Source organism: Microcaecilia unicolor, chromosome 7, assembly GCF_901765095.1.
Source record: "Microcaecilia unicolor chromosome 7, aMicUni1.1, whole genome shotgun sequence".
NCBI lineage: Eukaryota > Metazoa > Chordata > Amphibia > Gymnophiona > Siphonopidae > Microcaecilia > Microcaecilia unicolor.
In genome coordinates, this window is record NC_044037.1 from 288,999,432 (window position 1) to 289,024,323 (window position 24,892).

At 40.3% G+C, this 24,892-nt stretch overlaps 1 protein-coding gene across 4 annotated transcripts in view; it reads right to left on the reverse strand.

Annotated features, from left to right (window-relative positions):
- PTPN4 (protein tyrosine phosphatase non-receptor type 4) overlaps window positions 1-24,892 on the reverse strand; it is a 340,947-nt gene that overhangs the window by 178,171 nt on the left and 137,884 nt on the right. For all 4 annotated transcript variants that reach the window (XM_030209948.1, XM_030209949.1, XM_030209947.1 and 1 more), the window contains 2 exons: window positions 20,383-20,435; window positions 12,430-12,550 (listed from right to left, as the gene is read on the reverse strand). In XM_030209948.1, the coding sequence (XP_030065808.1) occupies window positions 12,430-12,550; window positions 20,383-20,435 (174 nt within the window). The remainder of the gene's footprint in view (window positions 1-12,429; window positions 12,551-20,382; window positions 20,436-24,892) is intronic.

Here is a 24,892-nt window from a genome sequence, read left to right on the forward strand (position 1 = left end):
GAAAAAAAAAATTTAGAGGACCAGCTGTGAGAGTCAAAAATTTACATCAGGCGTGGATGCTGTTCAAATATACCATCCTGGAAGCCCAGGCCAAATATATGCCATGTATTAAAAAAGGAGGAAGGAAGACCAAACGACAGCCGGCATTGGTTAAAAAGTGAGGTGAAGGAAGCTATTAGAGCTAAAAGAAAATCCTTCAGAAAATGGAAGAAGGAACCAACTGAAAATAATAAGAAACAGCATAAGGAATGTCAAGTCAAATGCAAAGCACTGATAAGGAAGGCTAAGAGGGACTTTGAAAAAAAGATTGCATTGGAGGCAAAAACACATAGTAAAAATTTTTTTTAGGTATATTAAAAGCAGGAAGCCAGCAAAACAATCAGTAGGGCCGCTAGATGACTGAGGGGTAAAAGGGGCAATCAAGGAAGACAAAGTCATAGCGGAGAGATTAAATGAATTCTTTGCTTCAGTCTTCACCAAGGAAGATTTGGGAGAGATACCGGTGCCAGACATGGTATTCAATGCTGACGAGTCAGAGAAACTGAACGAAATCTATATAAACTTGGAAGATGTAATGGGGCAATTTGACAAATTGAAGAGTAGCAAATCTTCTGGACCAGATGGTATTCATCCGAGAGTAATGACAGAATTGAAAAATGAACTGGCGGAACTATTGTTAGTAATAAGTAATTTAAGTGTGGTACCAGAAGATTGGAGGGTAGTCCATGTAACGCCGATGTTTTAAAAAGGTTCCAGGGGGGATTCTGGAAATTATAGACCGGTGAGCCTTACGTCGGTGCCGGACAAAATGGTAGAGACTATTATAAAGAACAAAATTACAGAGCATACTCAAAAGCATGAATTAATGAGACAAAGACAAAACAGATTTAGTGAAGGGAAATCTTGCCTCACCAATCTATTACATTTCTTTGAAGGGGTCAACAAACATGTAGATAAAGGCAAGCTGGTTGATACTGAGGTATATTTTCAAAGCACTTAGCCTTCCAAAGTTCCATAGAAACCTATGGAACTTTGGAAGGCTAAGTGCTCATTGTGAATCTGGATTTTCAAAAGGCATTTGACAAAGTACCTCATGAAAGACTACAGAGGACATTGGAGTCATGGGATAGGAGGTAGTGTTCTATTGTGGATTAAAAAACTGGTTAAAAGATAGAAAACAGAGAGTAGGGTTAAATGGTCAGTATTCTCAATGGAGAAGGGCAGATAGTGGGGTTCCACAGGGGTCTGTGCTGGGACCGCTGCTTTTTAACATATTTATAAATGATCCAGAGATGGGAGTAACTAGTGAGCTAATTAAATTTGCTGATGACACAAAGTTATTCAAAGTTGTTAAATCATGAGAGGATTGTGAAAAATTACAAGAGGACCTTAGGAGACTGGGAGACTAGGCATCTAAATGGCAGATGACGTTTAATGTGAGCAAGTGCAAAGTGATGCATGTGGGAAAGAGGAACCCAAACTATAGCTATGTAATGCAAGGTTCCACTTAAGGAGTCACCAACCAAGAAAGGGATCTTGGTGTCGTCGTTGATGATACATTGAAACCCTCTGCTCAGTGTACTGTGGTAGCTAAGAAAGCAAATAGAACATTAGGTATTATTAGGAAAGGAAAGGAACACAAAAGTGAGGACATTATAATACCTTTTTATCAGTCCATGGTGCGACCACACCTCAAATATTGTGTTCAATTCTGGTCACCACATCTCAAAAAAGATATAGTGGGATTAGAAAAGGTTCAGAGAAGGGCAACAAAAATGATAAAGGGAACGGGATGACTTCCCTATGAGGAAAGGCTGAAGAAGCTAGGGCTCTTCAGCTTGGGGAAAAGACAGCTGAGGGGAGATATGACTGAGGTTTATAAAATAATGAGTTGAGTGGAATGGGTAGACGTGAATCACTTGTTTACTCTTTCCAAAAATACTAAGACTAGGGGGCATGCAATGAAGCTACAAAGTAGTAAATTTAATACGAATTGGAAAATATTTTTCTTCACTCAACATGTAATTAAACTCTGGAATTTGTTGCCAGAGAATATGGTAAAAGCGGTTAGCTTAGCGGGGTTTTAAAAAGGTCTGGACGGCTTACTAAAGGAAAAGTCCATAGACCATTATTAAAATGACTTAGGGAAAATCCACTGCTTATTTCTGGGATAAGCAGCATAAAATGTATTGAACTTTTTCAGGATCTTGCCAGGTATTTGTGACCTGGATTGGCCACTGTTGGAAACAGAATGCTGGGCTTGATGGACCTTTGGTCTGTACCAGTGTGGCAATACTTATGTACTTATGGAGCATGACTGCATAATAATGAAAAAACAACAAAGAAAGCATTATCTGCCTTTCATCGTCAGGACAGACTCCTGTATTCACAGAAACTCTTTAAGTGCCCAGGTGGAGCAGGATGTAGGCAACATCCTGCTACAGCTATAATAATTTTCCTCGTTATAAACTGGCCTGATGCAGAGGACGCAGATCACATGACTGTCTTTTATGCCTATCTACCTGTTACAAATAGGGCCCTTTTGAGACCTGGCTTGTGTTTGGACATTTTGAAAAGGTATTCAGCCAAGCAGAACTCAATGGCTCCATGAGAAAGAGAGATGAGAAAGAGCCTGCAAAGAAGAAAAAAGTTGAAAGTAATGTAAAAAGAAGACAAGAAAGGGGAAATTTTGTTCTTACTTGATAATTTCCTTTTCTTGAATCCTACTAGACCAATCCAGAAGAGTGGGTTGTATCCCTTTAGCAGCAGATGGAGTAGAGACCTGAAACTTTACAGTGACATCATCGCAGTATAAAAAAAGTGGTGTAGCATCAGAACCAGACAGCATACTTCTTACAAAGGTGATGTAGAAAAGGACTTTTAAAAAATTCCATGAAACCCTTCTACAAAAGTAGCTTCATATGAGTTCTCAACAAAAAGTTTTCTGCAAGGATAAACCTAAATCCAGCAAGCTAACGGACAGGAGCAAACCACTGAGGTTCACCTTCAAAGTCGCAGTCTTCAAAGGCAGAATTTGACTGGTCTAGCAGGATTCAAGAAAAGGAAATTATTAGGTAACAATTTTTACCTTCCTTTTCAACCTGCTAGACTACTCCAGAGAGGGACTAACAAAGCTTCAAGACTCTGGGTGGGAGGGAGACAAGACCCCCCACCACACACACACACCAAAGGTGCCATCATCCCTACCACATACATCGAGCTTACAATGCTTGTAAAAGGCATGCAGAGAGGACCAAGTCACTGACTTGAATATGTCCTCTAGATCAGTGTTTCCCAAGTCCAGTCTTGGAGTACCACTTGCAAGTCAGTTTCTTTAGGTTATCCATAATGAATATGCATGAACTGGATTTGCATACACTGCCTCCATTATATGCAAATCAAATTCATGCACATTCATTGAAGATATCCTGAAAACCTGAATGTCAAGGGGTATTCCAGGACCGGACTTGGGAAACACTGCTCTAGTTCAACCACCTTAGTCTCCACTCAAGCGGCCGCCTAAGCCCTAGCAGGATGAACTTGAAGTGTTACTGGAAGTGATTTCTGACTCAAATTATGTGCAGATCTGATGGCTTCCTAAATTCACCTAGCCAAATCATAGTTACCTGATGCTAACGTCCAAATTAGGAGTAAGCACCCAAGAAAAAGATCTAGTTGTCATTGTACATAATACACTGAAATCTTCTGCCCATTGTGTGGCAGCAGCCAAAAAAGCAAACAGGATTCTAGGAATCATTAGGAAAGGAACAGTAAATAAGAACAAGAATATTATAATGCCTCTGTATTACTCCATGGTGCGACCTCACCTTGAGTACTGCGTTCAATTCTGGTCACCGTATCTCAAAAAAGATACAGCAGAATTAGAAAAGGCTCAAAGAAGAGCAGCCAAAATGTTAAAAGGGAAGGAATGCCTCTCATATGAGGAAATGTTGAAGAGGTAAGCTTGGAAAAGAGATGGCTCAGGAGAGATATGATTGATGTCTACAAAATCTTGAGTGGTGAGGAACAGTTAAAAGTGAATCGATTTTTCACTCTTTCAAAATGTACAAAGACCAAATGTACAAAGACTCAATGAAATTATATGGAAATACTTTTAAAACAAATAGGAGGAAATAATTTTTTCACTCAAAGAATAGTATGAACCAGCTCCTGAGGCTCCCCAAAAGACTGTGAGGAGATTCTCTGACAGTTTAAGCTCCTCTCATTATCAAGGGAGCAATCTGTACCTGAAAGTCTTCTGACCTGCCCTGGGCCAGACCCCACCCCCACAAAGGAGCACATGAAAAGCAGAGTAAAATTTCTAGGAGCAGATAGTAATCTCATGAAAAACTAGGGCCCCAAATAGGTTAAGGTCTCCTCAACTGCGACCCCCACCCCAATTCCCTAATAAAGGGGCTCACAGCCAGGACCCACTGCTGCTGCTGTTGTGCATGCTATACAGTGAGATATAAACTGTTGAAGCCCAAAATGGATCCAGCTCCCACTACTGTGAAACCTGTGATCATAATGGGAGAAGGGCCCTCAGTTGCCTCAGACTTCAGCAGCCACAATAGGGAGAAATATACTGAATGCTCCAAATCCTGCATTGCAGTGTAAGGGGGGTCCCCCCTTCAATCACCTCACTGACTCTAGCTTAGCTTTCTTCTATTTCCTTGGCCGCTAAGGTTTTTACGATATCCTGCCCCCCCCCTCCTTTTTTAAATTTATTTTTTTTAAATATAGACTGTTTCTGCAGAGGTCAGGTCCAAGCAAGAAACAAAATACCCCTAAACACCCTGTATCAAAAAGAGGGAAGGTGGGAACAGGTAGAAAAATGTAAAGAGGAGGTAAATCCACTAAGGGGCCTTACCCTACTTGGGAGAGCTTCAAGAAACTACCATTCAAGGTGCCAATACACACCAAGGCCAAGGCTGAGAACTTGGGGCAGGGAAAGCAATCTAGCTGTTCAATTAGTAGCAAGGTCCATGGACAAATCCCCAAGAACCTCTTGCAGACCAGTTCATGCTCAACCTGCAGACTGTGCCTAAGGGAGCTAGGCCAAAAAAAAAACCCCAGCACTGTCACCACTTACTGGAGGCTAAGAATAATGGCAGGTTCCAATGCTACATCACCTTTTATACTGTGATATCATCACTGGAAAGTTCCAGGTCTCTGTCTCCATCTGGTGGTAAGGGGGCATAATCCACTCATCTGAATTGATCTAACAGAATGAAAAGAAAAATATAGTTTTACAATTTTTAGCCATAGTGCTGAGAGAGCTCTGGATACATCTGTTTGGCAAAGTAGAAAACTAACTGAGGTGACTCTCTACAGGGGTACAATGTGTGGGAAGGTAAGCCCATGTTCAAAAATTTTCTAGTTGTTTCTAAACTCACAGAAATACTTAGTCCCAGCTCCGTGAGATCACATCAATCATTTGTGTAACAGAATCATCCTGTTATCAACAGAGAAGTAAAAGTGAAACCAGTAAGCTCAGGAGAATTTCTTCAGAAGCTGATGTCATTTAGTAGTAGGCTTCCCCCATGTCTATCTCAATAACAGACTATGGACTTTCCTCCAGGTTCACAAACCGCTGTTACCACATCCTCCAACTACGAGTTACAGAGCTTAACTATTCTTTGAGTGAAAAAAAAGTATTTCCTCCTATTTGTTTTAAAATCATTTCCATATAATTTCACTGAGTCTTTGTACACTTGATCTTTGTACATTTTGAAAGAGTGAAAAAATCAATTCACTTTTACCTGTTCTGCACCACTCAAGATTTTGTAGACCTCAATCATATCTCCCCTGAGCCATCTCTTTTCCAAGCTTACCTCTTCAACATTTCCTCATATGAGAGGCTTTCCTTCCCTTTCAACATTTTGGTCATTCTTCATTGAACCTTTTCTAATTCCGCTATATGTTTTTTGAGATACAGTGACTAGAATTGAACATTATGAAACTCAGATTTATATAGCACTCACACTTGCAAGCAATTTCCATGCTTTAAAATCACAATGGATTCAGACCCTCAATAATGCATTTCTTTTATTCACACTTCCATTACAGCACTATAAAATCTCTAATTGTGAATGCATTCTCATCTTAAAGCTTCTGGTTGTGTGTGTGTGTGTATATATATATATATATATATATATATATATATATATAATGCGGGTATGATCGCTGACTTGATACATGACGAGTCTGGAATCCACATTACTTCATAAGTCTAAAAGTGGACTTTTGTAACATTTGGAACAAGTTTTCTGATAGCTTGAGCTCTGTTGTGATTTGAACAGCTGAACAAGACATATAACGGCTATTCCAAAATATAACGCTCAATTTTATATTGATATATTTATCTGCAATGAAATATTCTAAACCATTCTAAAAATATACTTTCCTATTCTGTTCATACAAAAAAAAAAACCCACAACTGTCAGTGAGTAAAGCCCACAACCCCCCCCCCCCCCCCACAACCTTCAGTGAGTAAAGCCCTATATTTGTGTTTATTTGATTTTAATCAAATCAAAAGTATTTAATTTACATGAAACTTGGCACTTACTGCATACACCAGACATCTAAAGCCTTCAAACTCATACCAGAATGAAAGAAAAAAAAGATTATTTCTGATATTTTATAGGCATTTATATAATCATCTATTAGAAACTGTCTTCAAAATGATTTAAGCAGTTAAGTTTTTTAACTGTATAAAACTGTGTTCTCTAAAATATATTTATTTTCATATTTATATCCCACTTTAGGACCAAAGAAGGTTACACTAAAAACATATATAAAATCATGACAAAGCATCATAATACAATACGCTTCGACAAATATCTTACAATGTAATACAATCTCTAAAGAGAACTGCCTGTTACAAATCCGAGATCATCCCTCAAGGAAAGGTTTTATAAAACAATATGTTTTCAAATATTTCTTAAATTGTTGTCTACTAGAACAAAGCCTCAAATGTCCAGGCAAATGATTCCATAAGCTTGCTCCTGCAACAGAAAAAGCTCGATTACGTGTATCAGCCGGACGACTAATAGGAACACACAATTGCTTAGCAGTTTCTGAACGTAAAACACGCTTTGGTTGGCACATAGATAAAGCGTTCAAAAAATACTTTGGAACCATAGAATAAACCCGTTGATAAATCAAAAGTAATATTTTAAACATCACTTAAGATTTTACAGGTAGCCAATGAAGCTTCTTCAAGATAGGTGTAATATGATCTAACCTTTGTATACCAGTACGTAGACTTGCTACTGTGGTTTGGACAACCTGCGGAGCCTGGACTCTGGCAGTTGACATGCCCAGAAAAAGAGACCACCTCCCCGCTCCCCCCGTTTTCTATTTCTGTTGATGGCTCTCTCATTCTCCCTGTCTCCTCAGCTCGAAACCTTGGGGTCATCTTTGACTCTTCTCTCTCCTTCTCTGCTCATATCCAGCAGACTGCCAAGACCTGTCGTTTCTTTCTTTACAACATCCGTAAAATCCGCCCCTTTCTTTCCGAGCACTCTACCAAAACCCTCATCCACACCCTTGTCACCTCTCGTTTAGACTACTGCAATCTGCTTCTTGCTGGCCTCCCACTTAGTCACCTCTCCCCTCTCCAGTCGGTTCAAAACTCTGCTGCCCGTCTCATCTTCCGCCAGGGTCGCTTTACTCATTCTACCCCTCTCCTCAAGACCCTTCACTGGCTTCCTATCCGTTTTCGCATCCTGTTCAAACTTCTTCTACTAACCTATAAATGTACTCACTCTGCTGCTCCCCAGTATCTCTCCACACTCGTCCTTCCCTACACCCCTTCCCGTGCACTCTACTCCATGGATAAATCCTTCTTATCTGTTCCCTTCTCCACTACTGCCTTCTGTCTCGCTGCACCCTACGCCTGGAATAAACTTCCTGAGCCCCTACGTCTTGCCCCATCCTTGGCCACCTTTAAATCTAGACTGAAAGCCCATCTCTTTAACATTGCTTTTGACTCGTAACCACTTGTAACCACTCGCCTCCACCTACCCTCCTCTCTTCCTTCCCGTTCACATTGATTTGATTTGCTTACTTTATTTATTTTTTGTCTATTAGATTGTAAGCTCTTTGAGCAGGGACTGTCTTTCTTCTATGTTTGTGCAGCGCTGCGTATGCCTTGTAGCGCTAAAGAAATGCTAAATAGTAGTAGTAGAGTTACAGTAATCCAATCTAGTTCTACGACCAGTTGTATTCTAAATTGGAAGACTTGTCTACTTAAATTGTATCTGCTTAATCTTGAAGAATCAACCTGAGGTATCCTGGGGTAGAACTTAAAGTAACCACACAATGCCTAGATACAGCTCTATCCAGTTATTTTATCTAATTAAGTAGGACCACAGAAAAGGATGCCATCAACTTAAGCAGATAAGTTATCTCCTAAGTTTAAGACCGCATATTAGAAAATAAAATTAGGGAAGCTAGCAAACTTGGCAACACTAAAATAATGGGTGATTTCAACTACCCAAAAACTGACTGGATAAATGTCACATCAGGAAATGCTAAGGAGAGAAAATTCCCAGATGAAATAAATGACTGCTTCTTGGAGCAACTGGTCCTGGAACTGACAAGAGGGGGAGCTATTTTAGATTTAGTCCTTAGTGGAATGTAGGACATAGTATGAGGGGTAATGGAGATGGGTCTGCTGGGAAACAATGAACATAGCATGATAAAATGTAAGTTAATAACTGGAGTGAAGACACTAAAGAAATTCTGAAGCAGCATTTAACTTTTGAAAGAGCAACTATGATAAAATGAGGAAAATGATTAAAAAGAAAGGAGCAGCTGAAAAGGTTGGGACTTTAATTCAGGTTTGAATAATGTTTAAAAATACCACATTGGAAGCCCAGACCAGGCATATTCCAGGTATTAAAAAAGGTAGAAAGAACAGCAAACAACAGCCAGCATAGTTAAAAGGTGTAATGAAAGAATCTATTAGAGCCAAAAGAACATCTTTCAAAAAATGAAAAAGGGATCCAAATGAAGAAAACAAGCAGCAGCATAAGCTTTGGCAAGTTAGATGCAAAGCACTGATAAACTTCTGGTTGAAAGAGAATCTGAAGAGAAACTTGCCATACGGCAAAAGCTCTTTTTCAGGTATACCAGACACACAGAAAGCCTGTGAAGGAATCAATGGGACCATTGGATCATCAAAGAGTAAAGGTGCATCAAACCAAGGGAGGGTAAGGCCATAGCAGAGAGACTGAATTAATTCTTTGCTTCAGTCTTTACTGAGCAGGAAGTAAGAAATCTACTTGTGCAGGAAATGGTTTTCAAGGATGACGATACAGAGTAAGTCAAACAAATCTCAGTGAACCTGGAAGACATACTGAGCCAAATCGACAAATTAAAGAGCAGTAAATCTCCTGGACTGGATGGTATACACTTAAGGGCACTAAAAGAAATCAAACACAAAGCTGTTGATCTATTGTTAGTGATTTGTAACCTCTCATCAACATTATCCATGGTACCTGAAGATTGGAGGGTGAACAATTTAATGCCAATATTTAAAAATAGCTTCGGGGATGATATAGGAAATTGCAGACTGGTAAGCACGATAACAGTGACAGGCAAAATGAAAGAAACTATTATAAAGAATAAAATTACCGAACACACAGACAATCATGGTTTAATGGAACAAAGACAACAGGGATTCAGCCAAGGGAAATCTTGCCTCACCAGTTTATTCTTTGAAATAGTGAACAAATATATGGATAAAGGTGAGCCAGTTGAAGTAATCTAGAATTTCAGAAAGATTTTGACAAAGCCCCTCATGAGTGATGAGTGAGGTGATTACATTTGCACATGACACAAAATTTTCAAAGTTGTTAAACTGCATGCGAGAAATTGCAGGAAGACCTTAGGAAATTGGATACCTAGGCATCGAAAGGCAGATGAAATTTAATGGAGACAAATGCAAAGTGATGCACAGTGGAAAGAATAATCCAAATCGCAGTTATTTACACATTAGGAATCACCATCCAAGAAAAAGATGTAGGTGCCTGCAGTGCTTCCACACGGAGGTGAGAGGCGCTGTCAGGTCAGTGCAGGGGGCCCGATACGGAGGGGGGTGGGAGCGGCGGCGGGGATGGGGGGAGGGTGGAGGTTGGTGCGCGCGATGTTCGTTTCCAGGCTCCAGCGGCAGTGTCCGACTCCGTTTCCCTCTCTGTTCCGCCCTCTGACGTCATCACGTCTTGACGCGAGGGCGGGACAGAGAGGGAAGTCTCTACTGCGCATTTGCAGGTGAGTCGGTCACTTGCCATTTATATGTTTGATTTGCACTGGCTACCCTTCAACTATTGTGTTAAATTTAAAATTCTTGTCTTAACCCATAAAGCTCTTTATATAGGCCAACCATCTTCTCTCACTATGCCCCCCCACACCAGTCATCTGCGCTCACTTGATTTGAACCATCTTATTCTGAATAATCCAAAATCTGCCCATTATGAATCTACTTGACATTCTCCATTCTTCATGAATGTACTTGACATTCTCCATTTTTTTTATCACCAAAATTATGGAATGATCTTTCAACTAATATTCGCTCTTGATGTCTTTTGCCAAATTTATACTCTTTCAAAAACATATTATTTTAGACTGGCTTATAATGTCCCACTGTAATATCATTTCTCACTGGCCCTCCTTGCTCCTTTTCTCAGTGGAACAGTGGGGCGGTGTGTTGGATGGGACATTTGAGTGCTCTGTTGGAGCAGTAGAACTGACCTATTGGTCAGACTGTTATGTGTTCTTGTGTATCTGGAGTCTCACTGTCCTTTTAACAAATGGCATTCCTTTTTCTTATATTTGCACATTGTTTTGACTGCAAACCGCTTAGACCTGCAAGTAAGAATTAGCGGTATGGCAAGTCTTTAAATTAAAAAACCCATTTTAAACAGGGAATACAGTTAGAGGCCTCGTGAACAGGGTCTAGGAAGGATGGAGGTAAGTCCCAAAAATGACTCTGTTGCAACCAGAGAACCATTTAAAACCACTGGGAGTTTTCTGTGACATCCAGGGAAAAATAGCCAATTCAAAATCAAATAAAATTAGTTTGCAAACAATAGGAGGAATTGCAATGCGCTTCAGCTTACAAAATTAACAAAGGAAACCTCAAAGCTCTACACAGTGCTCAATTTTTAACAGCCTCAGCTTACCAAATGGAGACACCAATCCTATAAATGATCTAGAGATGGAAGTGACTAGAGAGGTAATTAAATTTGCTGACGACACAAAGTTATTCAAAGTTGTTAAATCACAAGTGGATTGTGAAATATTACAAGACAACCTTACGAGACTGGGCATCCAAATGGCAGATGATGTTTATTGTGAGCAAGTTCAAAGTGATGCATGTGGGAAAGAGGAACCCGAATTATAGCTACGTCATGCAGGGTTCCACGTTAGGAGTCACCGACCAGGATCTAGGCGTTATCGTCGATATGTTGAAACCCTCTGCTCAGTGTGCAGTAGGGGCTAAGATAGGATAAGCAACACAAAATACTGTTTTGAGATCTTGCCAGGTGCTTGTAACCTGGATTGGCCACTGTTGGAAACAGGATGCTGGGCTTGATGGACCTTCGGTCTGTCCCAGTATAGCAATACTTTACTATCATCGATTAAAAAGAGCAGGGGGAAAAACAGCCATGAAAAACTACAACCCTTGTTAGAGAAAAACAGCTATTCACAAACCCCCCCTCCCCCCCCACAAAAAAAAAACAAAAAAAAAAACAACACTAAACAGTATTTGGCTGTTATTTTTTTTTCCTTGCTTTTTGAAACCGATGAAAGGATTTGTGTATCCTTAGGTAAGATGACATTATTGAAAAATTAAGCGCTGCTTGGAGCTTTGAGGTTTCCTTTGTTAATTTTATAAGTTGAAGTGCATTGCAATTCCTCCCAATGTTTGCAAACTAATTTTATTATATTAGTGGTTTAAACAGTTTGCTTCTCAGTTGAAGTTTTTCTATTATAAAAAATAAAGAGATCAAGGAGAGAAAAAGCAACCCTGGCTGCTGTTCGGGCCTCAGGAGACGTGAAAAAAATAAGGAAGCTTACATTTCTCTAAAAGAATTTATCAATTAAAGAGGTAAGGAGATAATACTGGGGCGAAAAAAAACAGTGAAGAAAAAAACTCATTCCGCAAGGTAAAGCAGTCTAAAAAAAGAAAAATAAATGTAGCGCTGAGATGCTTCTCCCTGAATGTTGCCAAAAGCTTCTTAAAGATACAGAACGCTGGGTAGCGTTCGCATCAGTGTTCTGTCCATACGTGAAAAACAATGTTCTGCTTGCCCTCAGAGAAAAACTCATCACAACGCTATGCTAAAAGACATGACAAATACTTCATAACTCTAGAACAGGTCATGTGCATTTGAAGAATAAGAAAAAATGAATTCTTACGTATGCTGCTGATGTAATTTTGCTATTTCTTTTTGAAAATCTTGAGGCTGACTTGGGATAAAGGAGTAATTGGCGAGGTAGCCTGGCAAGTGCTCTGAATGGTTGTAGTCGCCCAGTTCAGCTATAACACAATAAGCAATTTTCAGTTCGAGCTTCAAGTACATGGACCAGTTTAAATAATTTAGCAAAGTAAGAAATGAAGGTTTAATGCAAATATACCCTTATTAGGCTTTGCCTTATTTCAATATATCTGCAGCATCCTTAAATCAAATTCAAAATTAAACTGTAAAAACAGAAGGCGAGTCAAAGTTAAAAGCTCCAAAAAGCAATTCATTTATTCATCACAGCTGAGCCTGTCTCTTCCGGCCTGACCTTTTCCTCTAACTGTCCTACCAGGAGGAAAAGGAGGAAGATGCACATCACCAGAAGCAGAGGTTAGCCGTGGTTATGACTGACAGCTAACCAGCCCTCTTGCGCACTCTGGGGGTCTTTTACCAAGTGGTGTTAAGCCCACTGCAGGCTTACCACTCACTAAACCGGAAGTCCCACCAGGCAGTAGTTCCCATCTCCAGCACGTGCCATTTCTGGCGCACTACAAAGATAGTTTTATTTTTGTAGCTCTGGTGTTTACCCAGCGGTAATCAGGCAGTGCTGCGTGCTGCCTGGTTACCACCGGGTTAGCGCAGGAGCCCTTAACGCCACTTCAATGGGTGGCGGTAAGTGCTCCCCCCCCCCCCCCTCCAAATGGCCATACAGCCATTTTTGTTTTAAAAAAAAGACTTTTACCTGCTGCGGTAAAAGGGGGCCTCATAGCATGTCAAACACACGTGCTGATGCCAGCGCAGGCCCCCTTTTACCGCAGCTTAGTAAAAGGACCCCTTTACTTACTTTCTTATTTTATTTTTTTTTTGTATAGCAGAAATTATAAATTAAAATAACCATCAAAACCCAGCATCTTCCAAAAGGGACACATTACATACACTACATTTTTAATTTTCATTTTTTACTGATGTTCTCTGGGAAAAGCCAGGTTGTGCATAGGGGCTTGCTACACCAATCCCTCATATGAGGAAGAGGCTTCTTATAAATTCTCTCCTCTCCTCAAAAAAGGTTAACAAATGCTATAGCAAACTATAAAAGATATGACACCCATCCTGTTTATATCCATAGCTAAATATTGCAAGAAATGTAACATCTCAAAAACATTGGCAAAATGAATTGAACTGTACTACGCCATAAAATGTAAGTCTACTAAGTTCTCATTACTCTGTTACACAGTTGCCTCATTAATATTTAAGGCAATGTACTCGATCTGCAGCCCCTCCTTACCTCTCAACCCTCATTTCCCCTTACGTTCCTACCCGTAATCTCCGCTCTCAAGACAAATCCCTCCTTTCAGTACTCTTCTCCACCACCGCCAACTCCAGGCTCAGCCCTTTCTGCCTCGCCTCACCCCACGCATGGAACAAACTCCCCGAGCCCATATGCCAGGCCCCCTCCCTGCCCATCTTCAAATCTCTGCTTAAAGCCCACCTCTTCAAGGTCGCCTTCGGCACCTAACCTCTACACCTCTACCCAAGAAATCTAGACTGCCCCAACTTGACATTTCGTTCTTTAGATTGTAAGCTCTTTGAACAGGGACCTTTTTAGTAGACATATTTTATAGTGTAGTATATACACTTCAAAAAGTCATTTTCCCTAAGTTTTTGGGATGTTAAATTTCTTGCAATATTTAGCTATGGATATAGATAAGCCAGGAGTTTATTTGCTAAATACTGTAAAAAATGTTATTGAACACAGAAGTGCTATTAAAAGAAAAGCAATTGAGAAACCTATTACAGAACATATGCTTGCTAAGTGCCAAAGATTTGATGACTTGCACTTCCTTGTATTAAATAGATCACATCTCACTGGAGAGGAGGGGATATCAAACTGTTGTTTCAGGAAGAGCAGAAATTTATATTTAGATACGATATCGTCATGCCAAATAGCCCAAGAGTCAGACTTTTTCAGTATTTTTGTAAAGACTAAAAAAGACGCTGTTTTTTTTTTAAGTTTCAATTAAATTTTGCTTTTGCCTAATTTTTTTTTTATTTCTTTATTCAGATTACCTCTTTTTGAGTACATTTATTGTGTTTTTTTTAGCCATATTTATGTATATTTATTGATATTTATCCATGTGCTGTTTATTATTACTTATTTGATTGTATGTGTGCATTTTCTGACTATATGGAATAACCTGTTTTATGTGATAATTAGACTGTGTTAACCCTTTTGAGCATTCCACCAAGGTTTTCAGGTTGAATGTAGTAAATTCCTGGTGCTTAGAGCACTTCCTGGTTCCAATTACGTCATTTTTGTCATTGGAACACAGTCAAGATAGCTGCTGGAATGCATAATGTTTTTAACTTGTTTGGCATTTTTCATCGATTTTTGATGGGTTTTTTTTAAATAGTGATTCCAGGTCAGCAGATTGAGCTGTTAATTTTATTATTGGTATTTAATTTTGTTAGTTACAAGATTGGAGTCTCTCAACTTTAATAGCATTTTCACACACCATCTAATTTTCTAAGGCAGTTTTAGAGCACCAGTTTTTGTTTTTAGTTGTTTTCTAAACTTTTTTTATGACAACCTTTGACCTCTGCTGCATATATTTAAGCTGACATCCTAAACAGTATGGCAGATTCTTCAGTTCTGCCTATGGAGGTGAAGTGCTGCTGTTCTGAATTGGAAGTGCTGTTTGACACAAAAAGTCTGGTAACTGTGAGTACTTTTCCAAATCCTAACATTGTTTACCTGATTTTTATGGTCTCATCGCCTTTGTTTTATGCAGCTCAGTCATTAAGAATTTTTATATACCTGTTTTTAAGCTGTTTTGGATGTGCAATTGCTAATAAGAGGGAGGCTTGTTTTAACCCCCTTTTTTGTTCCTCTGTATTCAAAATGACTGTCGCACAGTAAGTGACGGCAGATAAAGACCTGAATGGTCCATTCAGTCTGCCCAACAGTCACATTCATTATCAATTTAAGATTTAAATCAACAATGAACGTGATATTATTTACTTGATCATAATTTTTTTTTGTGCTGTTTCTGGGACATAGCCCATAGAAGTCAGCCCGGCTCTGTCCTTATGTTTCAATTACTGGAGTTGCTGTCAAAGCCTACTCCAGCCTATCTAAATCCGTCTTGCCATTTGGCGGACAAAGACCGTAATAGTCTGCCCGGTACTGTCCTTATGTTCTCTCCAGCCATATGTGGGACTCTGGCTGCATCAGCTAAGGCTGGTGCTGGGCTGGTTTTTTCGGTCTGAGTTGCCATTTAAGCCCACTTGACATGCAAATACATATGCAACCCTTTAAGTTTTGTTTCTATCATTTATTTTCTAATTAGAGATCCTCTGTGTTCATCCCACGCCATTTTGAATTGCCAGGTGTTTTTTTTTCCACCACCTCCCTCAGAAGGTCATTCCAGGCATCCATCATCCTCTCCATGAAGAAGAATTTTCTGACATTACTCCTAAGCCTATCACCCCTCAACCTCAGTTCATGTCCTCTAGTTTTACCACTTTCCCGTCTCTGGAAAATATTTATTCTATATTAATACCTTTCAAGTATTTAAATGTCTGTATCTCCCCTGTTCCTCCTCTCCTTTAAGGTATACATATTCAGGTCTTCCAAGTCTCTTCTCACATGTCTTTTGGTGCAAGCCCCATATCATTCTTGTCGCCTTCCTCTGGACCACTTCAAGTCTTCTTACATCTTTAGCAAGATACGGCCTCCAAAACTGAACACATTACTCCAGGTGGGGCCTCACCAACGACTTGTACAAGGACATCAACACCTCCTTTCTTCTGCTGATTACACCTCTCTCTGTACAGCCTAGCATCCTTCTAGCTACTGTCAACGCCTTGTCACACTGTTTCATTACCTTCAGATACTATCACCCCAAAATCTCTCTCCCTGACTATGCATATCCACCTCTCACCATCTAGCACATATGTGTGCCTTGGATTTCTACTCCCTAAGTGCATCATTCTGCACTTCTTTGCATTGAATTTTAATTGCCAAACACTAGACCGTTCTTCTAATTTCTGCAGGTCCTTTTACATGTTTTCCATTCCTTCTAGTGTCCACTCTGTTACAAATCTTGGTATAGTCCGCAAAAAGGCAGATCTTACCTTTTAAACCTTCAGCAATGTTGCTCACAAATATATTGAACAGAATTGGCCCCAGCACCGATCCTTGAGGAACTGAAATACTCACCTTTCCTCACTCCGAAGAAATTCCTCTAACCACCTTCCTCTGGCGTCTGTCCATCAACCAGTTCCTAATCCAGTTCACCACTTTGGGTCCTAACTTCAGCCTGTCAAGTTTATTCAAGAGCCTCCTATGAGGAAACGTGTCAAAAGCTTTGCTGAAATCTAAGTAGATTACATCTAGTGAACGTCCTTGATCCAATTCTCTGGTCACCAAGTCAAAGAATTCAATCAGATTTGTTTGGCACAATTTACCTTTGGTAAAACCATACTGACTCAGATCTTGTCACCTATTGGCTTCCAAGAAATTCCCTATTCTTTCCTTCAGCATCGCTTCCATTACTTTTCCAATAACCGAAGTGAGGCGTTCTGGCCTGTAGTTTCCAGCTTCTTCACTGTCACCACTTTTGTAAAGAGGGACCATATCTATTCTTCTCTAACCCCAAGAAACCTCCCGTGTCTCCAAGGATTCATTAAATAAATCTTTAAGAGGACCCGCCAGAACCTCTCTGAGCTCTCTCAATATCCTCGGATGGATCCCATCCGGTCCTATGGCTTTGTCCTCCTCAAATATTTCAAGTTGTGGAGAATATTCAAAAGATTACGGGGAAAGATGGGAAGTGGCGTTATAGGGATCAGGATATTCAGGCTAGTTTTTTAGAATATTATATGAAGTTGTATCAGAGGGAGGATAGCACGTTGCCCTCTGACATTGGAGAATACTTGGTCTCCTTGCATCTCCCGAGGTTTTCAGTTGAGGATCTGTGACAATTGGATGAACCCATTAGGGTGGGGGAAGGTTCAGGGGGTTATTGGTCAGCTTAAGTAGAAAGCCCCCAGTTTGGATGGTTATACTGGGTTGTTCTGCAAGACTTTTGTAGATGATTTGAGTGGGATGCTGGTACGTTTAGGAAATGGAGTGTTAGCTGCAGGGGCGTTGCCGGCCTCCATGGTGGAGGTGGGGATGATGGTGCTGTTGAAGCCAGGGAAGAATCCAGCTTCCTGTAGGTCCTATAGGCCCATTTCATTGTTAAATGTTGATGTTAAGATTCTAGCAAAATCTTATCTAATCTTCGGTTTGCATGGGTTGTGCCAGGCCTTGTTCATGAGGACCATTCGGGTTTTATTGACCAGTGTCACGTGGGTGATAACATTTGGCATACACTGCATTTGTTGTGGGAAGCCCAGCAATACAGGGAGAAAGTTGTATTACTTGCTATTGATGCAGAGAAAGCTTTCAACCGGGTGAGCTGGGCTTTTCTCTGGGCAGTTCTACACCAGTTCGGTTTCGGGCCTAATTTTTGTGCATGGGTCCAGGCTTTTTATGTGAACCGAGTGGCATGTTTTCTGATTAATCGTATATATAACAGCTTTTCCGTGTAGAATGGGAGGCCCAACAGGGCTGTCCTTTATCCCCTCTCCTTTTTGCTCTCTTGACTGAGCCTTTGGCAGCTTGTATTTGTGCTTATCCTGATTTCTGAGGTATTCGGGTGAGGTTGGCAGAGCACCGTTTGTGATTTTTCAGATGATATTCTGCTTTATTTATGGGACTCTGAACTCTCTACCAATCGTTCTTCATATTTTTCAGGTTTTTAGGTGGCTGGCAGGTTTCAAAGTCAACATAGACAAATCCAAGCTTTTAGGGGTTACGCTGTCTGGTGACAAGGAGGATGGGTTGGTTCAGGTATTTCCATTTCAGGTGGTTAACGGGAATATAAGATATTGGAACATTTGGATTCCTAACAACCTTCTCACACCTTTATGATCTTAATTACTCCAGGATAGTGCAGCAGATTTGGGTGGATATAGAACACTGGAGGGGCTTATGGCTTTTGTGGTGGGGTAAAATCGCTTTTATAAAAATGAATATTTAGCCTAGGCTTTTATTTTTGTTCCAAACTCTTCCAATTCGTGTCCCTAGATGGGTCCTGGATAAATTACATTCAGTGTATTTTTATTTTATCTAGGACGGGAAATCCCCAAGGCTGGCCAGATGGGTTCTTTGGGGGGGCTCAGCATTGGTGTAGCTGTGCAGTGCCCAACTTTTACTAGCATGTTGTGGCCCAGCTTCGGTTGGTACTTGACTGGTCTATAGGATTTTCTAAGCCAGTGGTTCAGTTAGAGCAGTTTTTTTGCAGATCCTGTCCCTTTGAAACATGTATTGTGAGAATCCAGGGAGCTTTCCACTGGCTTTATCAGGGAGAGTAGTCCTTTTCTGAGGCACTTTATGAAGCTGTGGAGGGAAGTACAGTGGAGGGACAGCGTGGGTGTCTACTTTGGCCACATTGAGGGAGGGAGCCTCGGTCTGCAGAAGGGGAGGCATTTTTGCAGTGGGAGCAAGGAGGAGTGGTTACGTTTAGGGATTAGTTAACTAGGGGGAAGCTTATTCCTTTCCTTTTTTACTTCTGTAGGAACGCTATTCATTTCCTTCTGGCGATTTCCTTCCCCATATGCAAGTCCAACATTTTATGGCAGAGGTGGGTTTGGGAAAACCCGGTGGAGACTGAATATTTTTTAAACTTGTGGCTTTTGTTGGGGAGGGTGCCAAGGCCCAGATACTTATGGGGGGGGGGGGGGCAGATTTTGTTAAACACAAGTTTTTGCTACACTGGGAGGCAGATCTGGCAGTTTTCAGACAGGGAATGGACTACTATCTGTTCTGAGGTTAAGTGCGCATCAGTATGTGTGTTGGTGCAGGAGAATGCACATAAAGTCTTGACCCAGTGGTATTACATGCCAGTACAACCGAAGTGCATGTTTCCTTCTGCGTCTGATCAATGTTGCCATTGCGGGGAGATGGATGGGACCTTTATGCACATTTGGCAGGACTGTACTCCTATACATCATTTCTAAGGGGGTGTTGTAGGATTACTGTCAGGTGTATTTAGAGACAGCCTGCCTCTGACTCCTCAGGGCTGATTGTTGGGTTTGTATAATGCTTGTACTGTTCGTTGGAAGTGTAAATTGATACGGATGGGACTTGCAGCACCTAAATGCCTGATTGTACTTAATTGCAAGAGTTCTGCTGCGTCTACAGTTGGTGACAGGAAACATCGTTTACAGACTTTGAGCAATTTAGAGATTCTTACGGAGAAGAGAAAAGGCATTTATTCCCAGCTTCGGATGGACTGGGTGTGCATTCAGAACTGGTTAGCGACCTGAGTGGGTGAGGTGGGGAGGAGGGTTTTCAGTTTTACCTTACTCAGGGGTCCTGAAGGAACCACTGGACATCCTGAAGCACTTATGAATCTGGAACCATTTTTTTTTTTGGGGGGGGGGGGGGGGGGGGAGGGAGAGGCAGTGCTGTTGGAATTTGGGGGGTTTTCTTTTTGAGACCATATTCTGGTAACATACATAACATATCCATCCAGTCTGTGGTGATATTATTTGAGTTCCAATGTACTGTATGTTGCTGTTTGTTTTCTTAAAAATTTAATAATAAAAAAACTGATACAAAAAAAAAATTGAATGCCACAAGTTTACTGTCAGGACTACCACCACAAAGCCAATTTTTCATGTACATTAATTGCTTGTTGGATTGCAAAGAGTGTTCAAAGTTAAACTTGCTTAAACATGCAATGCAAATGATTATTAACCTATTTAAATCAAATGCTTATAGTGCCAAATCAATTCATAAACCAATCTCAAAACCTAACAAACCAGTATTTATCTATTTGTACATAATGGTTATACTTACACTGAACAGCATAAGAAGCCAAAAGGACAGCAGTATTATAGGGGCAGGGCAATCTATACAAAACAAACAAAAAAAATGTATGTATCTCTGGAATGAGTATAGCTTATTGGAAAGATAATCTAATATATCAGTAAAATGCACATTTCCACACACAGAATAAAAAAAAAGCAAAAGCTTTGCCCATATACTAACCAACTATAGTATCTTTACTGTTTTTTCAAGAAGACCAAAATTGAACATTTCTAAAAATACATACACATTTCAAATGCAACTTTATCATTCAACCTATAACCAATACTAACACAAATTTAAATAGTCCCTATGTTAAAGCAATGGTGTCTTCCCACGTTATCTCTGTGCAGGGCAGTATTTATATACATCCAGTGGTATGCTAGAGCTGGTTCTTAATATTTCTTTAATTTTGCGAGCCAGCTGTTGTGGCAGATCAGCTGGGGCAGGAGCGATCCTCCTATGTGCGCTCCTGCTCATGCAATCTCCACTCTCCGTACTGAAAGTGACTGCCGTAAGTTTCCGCAGCAGTCTCGCAAGATTGTCACGGAAACTCATGCCAGCCAATTTCAGTAGAGTGGAGACTGCATGGGCAGGAGCATAGGAGAATCGCTCCTGCCCCAGATGACCACTGAACCACCAGGGATGTATAACAGTGTAAGTCACATGTAGGTGGGAAGTAATATGCCCTGATAGCATGCTTTAATAGGCATGTGGGCATAAAGAAGTCAGCTAGGTGGTAGTTGGAGGAAGATGGACACACTTCAGATGAGAAGGTGGAAGAAGCTGAAGGGTAAGAGAAAAAGAACCCTACACGTTTGTTTAGCCTCTTTATCAGGAAAATGGGGAAAGTTTCTGTTAACCTAAAGTGTATAGATTTTCTTATCATTTTCAGCAGGTAAGAGAATGTTTTGGGAGTCACAATTACTGTGTAGTGTGTCTTATCCTGAGGTATTGCCACAAACAAAAAAGTTTACCGTTCACCACAGGTTCATGGAGAATTCCCTTCCCCCTCTTAAAAAGAATCTCCAAGAGAAGTGAAGGGGGTGGGGGTGGGGGTGAGGAGTCACGTTAATATGAGTCTAATCTTGATCTACAAGGTAGCGAGTTCATAAGTATTGCCGTACTGGGCCAGACCAAAAGTCTATCAAGCCCAGCATCCTGTTTTCAGCAGTGGCCAATCCAGGTCACAAATACCTAGCAAGATCCCAAAACGTACAAAATATTTAATGCCGCTTATCCCAGAAATAAGCAGTGGAGTTTCCCCAAGTCCATTTTAATAATGGTCTATGGGCTTTTCCTTTAGGAAGCCATCCAACCCTTTTTAAAACCCTGCTAAGCTAACCGCCTTTACCATATTCTCTGGCAACGAATTCCAGAGTTTAATCACACGTTGAGTGAAGAAATATTTTCTCCAATTTGTTTTAAATTTACTACTTTGTAGCTTCATTGCATGCCCCCTAGTCCTAGTATTTTTGGAAAGGGTAAACAAGCGATTCGCGTCTACCCTTTCCACTCCACTCATTATTTTATAGACCTCTATCATATCTCCCCTCAGCAGTCTTTTCTCCAATTCCTGTATTTCCAGTTCCTATTGAAAATTATTATGTGATAACATCTTATAGATAAACTATTAACAGTGTGCTGCTAACAGCTGGCAATGGACTGGTCAGACTAATTTAAAGGGATCAATACTTCTGTTATGAGGAGCCAGTTAGGGGACAACTGTGTGTGGATGAGAGAGAAAGAAGGGGGACAAGATACACGTGGATGAGAAGGAGAGAAGGGCAAGGAGAGGGAGACATGTTGTACATGGAGGGAAGGAAAAAGAGAGAAATGCAGCACATAGAAGGGGATGGAGAGGAGAGAAGGACATGCTGCTCATGGATGGGAGGGAAAAGAAAGGAGGAAATGTTGCTCATGGTGGTTTGCTTTTCTGGAAATAAATTGCTCATGGGTGTTTGCTTTTCTGGAAATATGTATATATCTTTTCTAATTTTGTATTTAGCAGAGTATGAAAGAAAATGTATTTCTGTTACTTTTACCAGTATTTTCACTACATATAGAATCTGGCTTTCTTGAGGGGTCTTCAGTTTTTGTGGCCCCTTATTTTGTATCAGTTGAGGGTCTGTCCATGTTCTGCATGTGCAACTCAGGTAAAGGATTCTGCTGGCATGTAGTGTCTGTGTAGGAATCTGTAACAGTCCAGCTTGTTCTAGTTTCCCAGTAGTGGGTATATTGGTACATAGGGTGAGAAATAGTCTGACAGTAAATCATACTCGCTTACCAAGGCTAGTTTCACTTCTAATCTTTATCAGAAGTGTACCTAGAACAGTTTCTTTAAAGTTTCTTACATTATCTCTAATTCCTGCAGTTCATCTGTAAACCACCTATCTCTCTTTCTTTTCATGCCGGTTTTCGTCATCATTCATGCAATCTCATACAAGATCTCCATATTGAGATCATTCCATTTCCACAATAGGCTATCTATAATCTCAGAATATTGTTCTAATTTCCGATCAATTTTGTTCCAGAAGTCTGTCAATTTTGCATCTTGTTTGACGCTGACTAAATACATCTGAGCACCATTCATCTTTCTCCAACTAATAAAGTATAAAATTTAATTTGTACTGGTCAGACCAATCAAAGGCTCTTATTGTCCCTCTGCCACATACAAATTATTAAGGGATTTTGTTTTATGAGCAAACATATCCAACTGATGACCCTTATTATGGGACATACTGGAAGGTGAAAATCTAAAGTCCAATGAGTTTAAGTAGGACTTTATCAACATTGTACCAGAATTCCCATCCTGCTCCAAATGCAGGTTTATATCCCCAAGTAATACCATATTAGACCATTCTAAACTAGCTTCAGAGATAAAATCCATAAAATCTTCTTGAGCCGCTAACAATTTTCCTGGGGTACAGTAGAAACAGCTTGCAGCGAGTCATCACGCACTGTACAAGAAAAAATTTCTAAAGATGGTGACGTGACTACATTTTATTTGAATATGTAAAAAAGGTTATATATCAATGCTATACCACCGCCTCTTTTCTGGTCCCTTGGGAGATTATCTTGTAACTAGACAAAGCTCATTAATGACAGGATCGTCAGGGACAGGCAACCAATGACGTTGCCAAAGTAGAAGAGAGACATGATCAAACTTTTTCGACATATAGATCAGACAAGTTCTGTGTTCTGTAAAAGCTGAATTTTACTCTGCAATTTAACAAAAATTCCAGAGTGAATAGAATTACTACAATCCAATTGGGACAAGATTAAACTTTGAACCAGTAAAGCAAAATGATCTTTTAAAAAAACAGGAGCAAATAGCTCTAAGTTGACAGAGCTTGAAAAAAAAACAAAACCTTCCTATATAAACAATTGACCTGAAGTTGTAACGATAATGACCAATCTGACATTCCGTACTTTTGATGAATGGTCAACCTGGAGATATTCATCCAAAACCAGAGGGCATTTTCAAGCAAAGATTCTTGATGTAACTCAATCCATAAAACCTTAGTTTTATTTGTACTTAACTTCAACATATATGACAGACGTTTCTCAATACTTTATCTTTTTAATACAACAAACAATTTTACAAAATGTCTGATCTAAATCCTGTGATACAGGTACCAATACAAAAATATCAGTGACATAGGTTTTACCAAAGGTAAATCATGTCAAACAAATCTGATTGATTTCTTGATTGGGCGACCAAAGAACTGGATCGAGGGCACATGCTAGATATAGTCTACTTAGATTTCAGCAAAGCCTTTGACCCAGTTCCTCAGAGAGGCTCATGAATAAACTCAACAGGCTGAAGTTAGGACCCAAAGTGGTGACCTGGATTAGAAACTGGTTGACTGCAAATATCAAAGGATGGTGGTTAATGGAATTCACTAGGAGGAAAGAATGGCGAGGTGTAGAGTGGCTCAAGAATCAGAGCTGGGGCTGATTCTATTCAATACATTTGTGAGTGACATCACTAAACAGTTAGAAGGTAACATTTACTTTTTTGCACATGATACCAAGATTTGCAACACAGGTAGGGAAATATGTGAACTCCTTGTCTGCATAGTGACCTGCAACTACGGTGAGGCACTCTGTGAACACTCTAGGAGCAGATGTGAGGCCAAACTTATGTACTTATGTAATACTAGTAGTGGAGTACCCCTACCTGAAATCTGAGATACTTCCTGTGACTGGGATGTATCTGTATATGGCTATAGGCATCCTTTAAGTCCAGAGAGCATAGCCAATCATTTGTATGAATCATGGGAAGAAGGGTGCCCAGTGAAATCATCCAGAACTTTTTTTGACCAGATATTTGTTCAGGGACCTTAAGCTCTAGGATAGGACAAAATCCCCCTGTCTTTTAGGGCAATAGGAAGTACTTGGAATAGAATCCCTTCCCTTCTTCCCCTGGTGGAACAGGCTTGACCGTATGGGCCTTTAAAAGGGAGGAGAGTTCCTATGTGAGCAATCCCCAGTGCTC